The 10,228-nt window shown below is 52.4% G+C and overlaps 1 protein-coding gene across 1 annotated transcript; it reads right to left on the reverse strand.

The window, feature by feature from the left end:
* Positions 1–473: 473 nt before the first annotated feature.
* LOC121172018 (THO complex subunit 7 homolog) lies at positions 474–1,082 on the reverse strand. Its single transcript, XM_041003789.1, has one exon. It carries the CDS (start codon positions 1,080–1,082, stop codon positions 474–476), a length of 609 nt encoding a protein of 202 aa, XP_040859723.1.
* Positions 1,083–10,228: the final 9,146 nt, after the last annotated feature.

Below are 10,228 nucleotides of genomic sequence, written 5' to 3' on the forward strand. Positions count from 1 at the left end.
GCTGTGGGTCAGCCGTCGGTCGGCCGTGGATTGGGTCGGCCGTGGGTCGGCCGTGGGTCAGCCGTGGGTCCGCCATCAGTCAGCCGTGGGTCGGCCGTGGGTCAGCCGTGGTCGGCCGTGGGTCAGCCGTGGATCGGGTCCGCCATTGGTCAGCCGTGGGTCAGCCGTGGGTCAGCTGTTGGTCAGCCATCGGTCAGCCGTGGGTCAGCCGTCAGTCGGCCGTCGGTCGGCCGTGGGTCAGCCGTGGGTCAGCCGTGGGTAAGCCGTCGGTCGGCCGTGGGTCAGCCGTGGGTCGGCCGTCGGTCAGCCGTGGGTCGGCCGTGGGTCAGCCGTGCGTCAGCCGTCGGTCGGCCGTCGGTCAGCCGTGGGTCGGCCGTCGGTCAGCCGTGGGTCGGCCGTGGGTCAGCCGTGCGTCAGCCGTCGGTCAGCCGTCGGTCAGCCGTCGGTCAGCCCGCTCAGCCCGCTCAGCCCGCTCAGCCCTTCGGGGCTCCCTCGCCGCTCGGCCTGCGCGCCTCCCCCTCCGGGAGCTTCTCGTCGTTTTCCAGCGTCTGCTGCAGTTCGTAGATGTTGCTCAGCAGAGCGTGGAACTGCTTGCGCCTCAGCTGCAGCTTCTCCTCCACGCTGCCCCGGACGTGCGAGAGCTGCTCCAGCTCCCTGCCCAGGGCCTCGAGCCTGCGCAGCGTGTCCTGCCGCTCGGGGTGCTGCTCGATGGCCCTGGCCAGGGCGTCGTACTCCTGCCGGTGCTTGCGGATCTGCCTGGCCTCCGCGATGCGCTTCTTGCACGCCACGATGCTCTCGTGCGCCCCGGCAATGTTCTCCTGGATCTCTCGGTAAATCCTGTCGTAGTTGTCCCTCTCCCGGCGGTTCATGCCGTGCACCAGCAGGGCTTTGCCCATGGAGAACTCGCACTGCGCCAGCGTGCCCAGCAGCCGCTGGTACTGGCCGTGCGCCTCGTCCTGCGGCCCCGCGCACCACCGCACGAAGCTCCTGACCAGCACGTTGAGCCTGCGGTCGTCGCCCGCGCCGTCGCCGTCGATGAGCAGCCGCTTGCGAATGATGTCGTCGTCGCTCACGGAGCCCATGGCGGCGGCGCAGGCGGTGGGCGGCGGCGGGCGCCGGTTAGCGCCGGGTGGCGCCGGTTACCGCCCGTTGTTAGCACGGCTGCGCGCCGGCGGGCGGCGTCAGACTCCCACAATGCAGCGGGGCAATGGCGCCCGCCCGCCCGAGCCACGCCTCCTCAGGTTTTCTAGAATCCCTGGGCTTCTAGAACCGCCACGGCACAGTGGCTAACTCCTCGCCTTGCAGGCAGCAGAGAGCCGACGTGGGCGCCGGTTCGTGTCCCGACGGGCCCGCTTCCGTCCAGCTCCCTGCCTGTGACCTGGGAAGGCGGTCAAGGACGGCCGGGGCCTTGGGACCCTGCACCCCCATGGGAGACCCGGAAGAGGCTCCTGACTCCTGGCTTTGGAGTGAACCAGCGGACAGAAGATCTTTGTCTCCTTTTCTCCGTAAATCTGCGTTTCCAAGAAAAATAGGTAACGCGGGCCAGGAGGGCAGGGTGGAGACCCCAGCTGCCCACGCTGGCCAGGAGGGCAGGGTGGGGACCTCAGCTGCCCACGCGGGCCAGGAGGGCAGGGTGGGGACCCCTCAGCTGCCCACGCGGGCCAGGAGGGCAGGGTGGGGACCCCTCAGCTGCCCACGCGGGCCAGGAGGGCAGGGTGGGGACCCCAGCTGCCCACGAGGGCCTTCCGTGTGGTGACAAAGGTCGGGGAGACCCTTGGCTGCCTCGCCAGGCGGCCGGCTGGCCAGCGGCTCCCACGCGGGTTCCAGCTGCTGCATGCAGGTCCGAGCTGTGGGTCGGCCGGGAAGGACTGCGCTCCTGCTCTGGGACCAGCTCAGACCTGGCTGAGCACAGCTGGGGCTGGCCATGGGGAGGGGACAGGTGCAGGGTCCCAGCGCCGTGGGGAGGGACGGGTGCAGGGTCCCAGCGCCGTGGGGAGGGGACAGGGGGCGGCCAGCTGTGGACTTTCCGCAGCGTGAGCTGCCATGGCAGTGCTGCGTGTCTTCCCAGGGCGGTGATGACTCTGTTTGGCGTCTGTTTTTTCTAGTTATAATTACATCATCATTTCCACAAGTTCAGAAAAGATGTGGGTGAAATAGGTTAATGAGTGTGTCCCTCGCTTTCCTTAAAATCATTCTTTTCATTCCTGGGTATATTTCGATTAGCTTATGCGACTATCAGGTTTTACTATTTATTTTTAAGATTAATTTTTAAATAAAAGCAACATCCAGTGGTTCACACCTCAAATAGCCTCAAAAGCCAAGGGTGGGCCAGGCTGAAGCCGGGGCTCAGGGACTCCATCGCGGTGACATGGCTTGGCCGGGCTCTGTTGCTGCCCAGGCCTGGCACAGGGAGCCCCATGGGAAGCCACGCCGGTCCCCCAAGTGGCGAAGCAGCGTTTGCTCAGCGTCCTGCGCCGGTGAGCCGGCTGTGACAGCGGAGTGAGCTCGCCTTTGCTACCATGCTGTTGTTCTGTATCTGCAGTGAGCGGCCCTTCTTATGCGATCTGTGAACAAGGATAGTTCTAAAGAATTGGATGTAACGTTTCAGGGTTGATTAAGCAACATATGTAACAGATCGTTCAAACCGATGCTCCCTTGGAAAGGAACTCCATGGAGCCCTGGGCTTGCATTGTTTCCCCATTACTTTACGCAGAAAAAGCAGCTGGGCCCCTCCCTCGCCGTGCACTGACGTTTGATAGGTCCTTTATTCATTCCCACTTCGAGGTTATTGCATGATTAGGAATAAGAAACGCTTAGCACAGGGTTTAAGAGGCCCAAGCAGTTATGCCTATGGATTTGCCTCAAAGCTGTTCTGTGGATACGCTGACGGGTCTGGCTCTCACCTGGGGGGACTCTGCAGTGCTCCACACACCCCACACACACTTGCCGAGGTACACCGAAGTCACCAATCAGCAGCTTTCCTCTGCAGGCCTCGACAGCCCCTCACGCCTGCCGGTCTGTTCGATGGCGTTGCGCTGCTTTGCAACGTGCTTATGTTAACTCAGACTGCCATGGACTCCCGCTTTGTTCACTATTTCACCGTCAGTTGCCAAACTGATTTCATTTCCTGCCAAGCTAACCTCGTTTCCGTTTTTGCTAGGGTTACTAACCTAAAAGCGTTCTGAGAATACTCGAGCCACCGTATCTAGAGCCCGCAGGAGGGCTGATAAGGTCCCAGGGAGACTAGGCCTTAGCCAGAGTCACAACTGGCCAAGAATCCCTCCCAGAGCCCACTGATGGCACCAGGACATTGAGAAGGGGACGGGAACCCAGAGAAGTTCATTTGGAAATAAGGGGAAATGATGTGATCGTGATAAATATACTCCAAGAATAGAAAGCCCATTAACTCATTCACTTAGTAAGTATCTACTGAGTGCCTATGTGGGACAGTCTTTTTTTTAAGATTTATTTATTTTTATTAGAAAGTCAGATATACACAGAAGAGGAGAGGCAGAAAAGATCTTCTGTCCGCCTCGCTTCCGTTGATTCACTCCCCAAGTGGCCACAATGGCCAGAGCTGTACCGATCCAAAGCCAGGAGCCCAGAGCCTCCTCCAGGTCTCCCACGCAGGTGCGGGGTCCCAAAGCTTTGGGCCGTCCTCGACTGCTTTCCCAGGCCACAAGCAGGGAGCCGCATGGGAAGCAGGACTGCCGGGATTAGAACTGGCACCCATATCATATCCCGGCGCATTCTAGGCAAGGACTTTAGCTGCTGGGCTACTGCGCCAGGCCCAGGACACAGTCTTAGACTTGGGAGCATAATAGTATAAACATGACGATTTACAGTCGGTAGATGGAATATTAATGTCGATGAAAAAAAAAAAGGTATTAGTTTCATTACATTTAAAAGACAGAATAATAACCAGGAACTTTCCTGTCTGCTGGCTCACTTTCCAGAAATAACCCAACGCCGCTCCAGTAGCCAGGACTGGGCTAAGGCAAAGCCAGGAACCCAGGATCACTCCAGGGCTTTCCTGTGGGTAGCAGGGATCCAATAGGCAAGTCCTGGTCCCACCACTTGATACCCTGTAGGATGCATAGGCGCGAGAAGCTGCATTAGAAGTGGAGCAGCTCAACCTTGAACCACGCATTCTAATGTAGAGTGTGTGAATCCCAGGCAGTGTCGTAACTAATAGCCGAGTGCAGACCACTCAGCAAGTCCACTCCCCGGAGCGCCAGCCTGCTCGGCAGGTCCACTCCCCGGAGCTCCGGGCCGCTCAGCAGGTCCACTCCCCGGAGCTCCAGGAGCGCCCGCTTCACTTGCCAAAGGAAAACTTGCAGGTGAGACAGCAGCAGTTGCTAAAGGCTAACGTACTAAGACTTGCTCTCTGTTTCTCAAAACTGAACAGTCATCACTAGCTGGCACATTTTGATGTTTCCTTTTTTTAAAACATGATGAATGTTGGTGGGGTTGTAGCTGTAGCTCGTGACAGGTGGGAGCTTCCGAGGAGGTCAGCTTGTTTGTTCTCAGTTTCTATACAACGAAAAGTCTTTCCTTCCTTTACAAATGGTGCTGTTGTTCCAGCAAATGCCATGCAGGGGAATTTCCATTTCATAATCTTGGGGAATTTCTGTAAATACCCTCGACACACCTGCCTTTTGTGTGCATGCTAGGTAACAAGAAATGGCTTTCGCAGCCCTATTAGATTGGAAACTCATGAAGAGCACATTTTACATATAAATGTATTATTAATCTTCCTATATACTGTATTAATTCTTTTTCTTTAATGTTTTTATTGGAAAGGCAGATTCACAGAGAAGGGGAGGCAGGAAGAAAGATCGCCCATCCGCTGGTTCACTCCCCGAGTAGCCGCAATGGCCAGAGCTGAGCTAATCCACAGCCAGGAGCCAGAAGCTTCCTCCGAGTTCCCCATGCAGGTGCAGGATCCCGGGGCTTTGGGCCATCCTCGACTGCTTTCCCAGGCCACAGGCAGGGAGCTGGGTGGGAAGCAGGGCTGCCGGGATTAGAACCGGCGCTCATATGGGATCCCGGCACATTCTAGGCAAGGACTTTAGCTGCTAGGCCACCGTATCAGGCCCCAAATAAAGCTGATTTTTTAAAAAGATTTGTTTATTCATTCATTTAAAAGGCAGATAGTGTAGGTTCAAAGACGATGAGATACTGTCGTAGTTCCGACCGAAAGGCAGACAGTGACAGAGAGAGGGAGAGACACATCTTCCCTAAATGGCAAACTGGGCCGTCCTGTCCGAGATGGAGGCGAGAGCTAGGACTGCAGCCCATGGTCCCACAAGGCTACGGGGACACAGATACTGGTGCCAGCTCCCACTGCTCGCCGGGGGCCTTGGCAGGCAGCTGGGTCAGGAGCAGAATGGCTCAGACACAACCCAGTGCTGCAGTACAGGATGCTGGTGTCAGAAGTGACAGCTCACCCGCCGCCATCCACTCACCCCTCATATTTCAAATCAGTTTGCTACGAAACAATTGAAATAGCCTCACAAATATAAACACAGGTTATTACTTAAAAAACAAAACAGTGGGAAGAGATTCAGTTGAAAATGTTGAGGAAACTGGAAAGCTTGATGATCTCTTGCCTCATAATTTACTGCAAAATAACTCTCAACGGAGGAATCTTGAAATGTGAGAAGTACAAAGTACCAGAGAAACGTGTTAAGGGCTTTTATAGATGTGAATGCCTACACACACAAAACAAGAAGGTGTGGCAGGAAATGCTACAAGGGCAGAAGAAACTGCTCAGCTACCCCAGCAGAGCTTGACAGCAAATCTGGGCGAATGGAGACTGCGGGAGAGGACCGTGTCAGCCAGGGGACCCTGGGAGGATTTCCTCATCCTTGGATCTGCGAGATCGGCAGCTTGTCAGAACCATCGAAACCACTTGACCAGAACCCTCAGAGCAGGCATCAGGGACCCTGGGATGACACTGGTGGCCGTTCCAGCCCCAGGTACCGGGACAGTTGGGAGACTGGGTGCTGCCTGTCTTTCCCTCCAGATACAGGCGGAAGATAAGGAAGGTGTGGAAATAGTGGGCTCATCTGCCTTTCCTAGTCTTCAACCCTTCCTACCCTAATCAACTGTGTAAACACCATCAACAATAAAATTTAAAAAAAAATACTAGAACCGAAGCTGTACCTTAGCAAGCAAAGATACTATGTGCACATCCCTGTGGGCGCCAGATTAGGTCCTGACTGACCCCTTCTGACCCAGCTCCTTCCTTAACGGCCTGGGAAGAACGGCAACAGATGGCCTAAGTGTCTCCCACTGCCCGCCTTGTGGGAAATCTGTTGACGTTCCTGGTTCCACCTGCCTCAGCCCTGATCATCAAGACCGTCTGGGAAGCGAACCAGCAGATGGGAGAGCTCGCTTGCTCTCTCTCTCTGCTTCTGCCTGGCTCTGACTTTTAAATAAATAAATAAACCTTAAAGAAAATAAACTAAATATTTAAAAATTTTAAAAACAAAGTCAAAAGAAAAATACTATAAAATTTTTAAATTTAAATTACACTAAATAGAAGTATATTAAGCACCCATATATGATTTTAAAAGCAACAAATAGAAAAAGAAAGAATATAACCAACATACATAAGCAAACACAAGTGGCCTCATGTATATGAAAGTATATTCAGCTTAATCATGAGAAGAGAAGTTCAAATGAAAGCTATTAGGGAAAGAAATCCAAAACAGCGTAGGGCCCGATACAGTGGCCTAGCGGCTAAAGTCCTCACCTTGCACACACAGGGATCCCATATGGGCGCCGGTTCTAATCCCTGCAGCCCCACTTCCCATCCAGCTCCCTGCTTGTGGCCTGAGAAAGCAGTCGAGGATGGCCCAACACCTTGGGAACCTGTTCCCGTGTGGGAGACCTGGAGGAGGTTCCTGGCTCCTGGCTTCAGATTGGCACAGCTCTGGCTGTTGTGGTCACCTGGGGAATAAATCATTGAATGGAAGATCTTCCTCTCTGTATATCTGACTTTCTAATAAAAATAAATAAATCTAAAAAAAAAAGAAAGAAAGAAAAACAGTGTGAAAACTTAGATGGGAGTAACTATTTTTGGCTTACCAAACTGGCAAATTTTAAAGCAAAAAGTCATTTATAACCTGGTGAAAGCATGGGAGCAAAGTACCCTGCCCTCAGCTTTGAAAGGAGAGGGCATAGACTGGTATTCTCTCTCTCTCTTTTTTTTCTTTTTCATTACCAGTAAGTCTTGATTTATTCATTGTGTTTTCCCGTGAAACGGGAGAATCACCACCTGTGCTGGAGCACAGTTAGAAAATGGGAAGGGGGTGCCAAATGCCGCAAAAGCCAGCCTTCAGATAGACGCGCCGCAGTGCTGGGGTCGCCAAAGCCCACGTGGCCTCCGCAGTCAGAACTCTGGGCAAGGGTCTGTCCCACCCCTCAATTCATAGAGCTTTATTTCCTAGCAGTAACCTGTCTCCTGTCAAGCCGTTCTGTGGCCACTTCGATGTGAGCTTCTTGCATCTGCATCCTAAATGATTTGGAAATACATTCTTGGTTCTTCTTGGTGTCCAAACTGCTGTACTTTCTGCACCGAAAGCAGCTTCTCTTGTTTAGGCTACAAGCTGAGTAGACTTGATCAGTCATCCAAATACATCAGAGGCTTAAGTTTTGGGTGCGAATCACATCAAAAACGTCGTCTCAACTCAGCAGGTTGGGAACAAGGGTGTACAGACTATTGAAAGCAATTAGTGGCATCTAGCGAAGTGAATGTGCCCTTTGACCCAGCAGTTCTGCTGGGTTTATTCTTCAAGCCTGTTGGTTTGTGTACACACATTTAAAAAGACATGAAATTAAAGTTATCCATTATGGTCTTGCTTGTAATTGCAAAAGGTTGGAAATGTCAAAGTATTCCTGTTAGACTTTACCAGTTGTGACATATCTATAGGATGAAATGCTATGAGCCTGTTGAAATGAACAACATAGCTCAATGGATGACATCTGTGTTGAGTAGAAGCTGTGTATGCTGTGGCTGGGCAGTTGGTGCAGCACCAAAGACACCGTGGGACATTGGCGTCCTACACCGAGTTTCTGGATTCACGCCTTTGCTCCCTTTGTCCCGCGGGAGGTTGAATGGAGTTTCTGGTCCTGGCTGTGGCTTCTCCCAGCCCTAGCTCTCGTGGCTCTTTGGGGAGTGAACCACTGGGTGGAAGAATCTCTCTCTCTCTCTCTCTAACTGCCTTTCAAATAAACCTTTAATTTAAGAAGGCAGCCCAGCAGGAACATGGGCCAGCAATTAAGCCGCCATCCTGTAGCAAAGTGCATTGTCTGAGTCTTACCTCTGCTTCCTGCTAATGCACATGCTTGTGTATTGAATTCTCTTAAATAGAATTATTTGTTTTTATTGGAAGGGCAGATTGATAGAAGCACAAATTGCTGACATGTATGATGGTGAACAACAACAACAAAAGGTTATACATTTAAGCACTAACCAAGTTTTGAGAGTTTGATATAATATTTGCTTTGTTAAAATAACTGTGTATTTAGAAGGAAAGTAGGCATGCTATTTTTACCATTAAAAAAAACCACAGCAACCCTGTGATGAAAGAAACCGAGGCAAAAAGACTCCTTGATGAGAGATGACGTAACACGCCTGCCAGCACAGAGACAATTACACTTTGGAATAACAAGAAAATAAGCAGTCAGATCACTCTCCTTGGGATGATGAAGTTTTAGAAAGGCATACTGGTGATGGTTGCCAAACAATGTGGGTATAACTAATGCTATTGAATTATACACACAAAAATTTATTATGTATAACATATGTGAACATATGTTTATAAAAGCACAATTTATAAGCAAACACAAAACCCTATAACCAGTGTTGACCTAGCAAAGGTGAGTTCTTTCTCTAATCTGCTTGGGGACAAGCGTTTGGCCTCGCAGTTAGAATAACATCCGGGATCCTCAGGTCCCTTATCAGAGATCCTGAGTGGGAGACCTGGCTCCAGGGCCCATTTCAGCTCCCTGCTAACCCCGGGAGGCAGGACTGATGGACCAGGAGTTGAATTCCTGCCACTCCTTTTGAAGGCCCGGGTTGAGCTCCAGGCTGCTGGCTTTGGCCTGGTCCAGTGTCAGCTGTTGAGGGTGTCGGTGACAAACGAGGGATTGGAAGTTCTCCCCTCTCTCTGTATCTCAAATAAATCAGTAGGTGCATGGCTGGTTTAAGGAGCTGCTCTGTCAGTAGGAACTAACGGTTTGTACAGAGGCCAATACCTGTTCTTGGGCATTTTCCACATTTCCAGGCAGAACCAGACTTAGTGATCCATGCCTGTGGGAGCTGAGAATGCTAGCACAGGAAGACGGACACGCCCTCCTCCAGGGAAGCCGACTCCGCTTAACCATATCGCCTACACCTCAAGTCAGCCATGCTGATAACCAAGAATACTCTTAAGTTCCAACTTTCGTTGCCTGCCTTTTAGTAAGGTTTGACGTTCAAAGTCGCAGAATGGCAGTTGGCCCTGTGATGGGGCTGTGTGCCAGCACTGGCTTTAGAGAGTGAACATAGGGTGGCACTCTTGGCTGAAGCCTCCCAGAAGAGGAAGGAAGGGGGGTTTGTTGCAGCAGGTCACTCAGTCTGCATGTTGATGAGTTCTTTCTCCAGGGGCCAGCGTCCCCTCGGTTTCCTGGATCTGGCTGGGACATGGCAGTTATGAAGAGGCCACCTTCCGAGAAGGATGCTCTCCTGGGGCTCTGTATTCGGAGCTTGGGGGTACTGGGCCTGATTCACTCCTCTGATGCCACCTACACTCAGTTTCGGCCATAGTTTTTGCTGTGAAATCCTGGGCTAGCTTGTAGCTTGCTCTGGTCCTCGTCTTCACCCTGCCCTCACAGAATCCCTGCTTCCAACGTCAGCTTTCCCCACATGCAAACCTTTGCTGCTGATTCCCAGCTCCTCAGCCTGAGGTGCCTCCTCCAGTCCTCTCTCAGCCCCGTTCTCTTTGCTGCTGCCTCCCGGTAGTTCCCCTACAAACTCAAGGCAATGACCTTATTCTCCCCTGCTTCCTCTTTCCTTCCATTGTGTGCAGAGAGGAAGGAGAGGCTGCTTGAAGGGCATGGCTAAGTAGCAGGATTTCTCAGCACTTTCTTCCAGGTTCTGCCCTTGAGGTCTGGCTTCCAAGTCTCACTCCCAATCCACCCTGTCTTCCCGCCTGCAAATGGCAAAGGAGCTGGCAGT

This window comes from Ochotona curzoniae, unplaced genomic scaffold (genome assembly GCF_017591425.1).
Source record: "Ochotona curzoniae isolate NIBS_2020 unplaced genomic scaffold, NIBS_Ocur_1.0 contig_1302, whole genome shotgun sequence".
Taxonomy (NCBI): Eukaryota; Metazoa; Chordata; class Mammalia; order Lagomorpha; family Ochotonidae; genus Ochotona; species Ochotona curzoniae.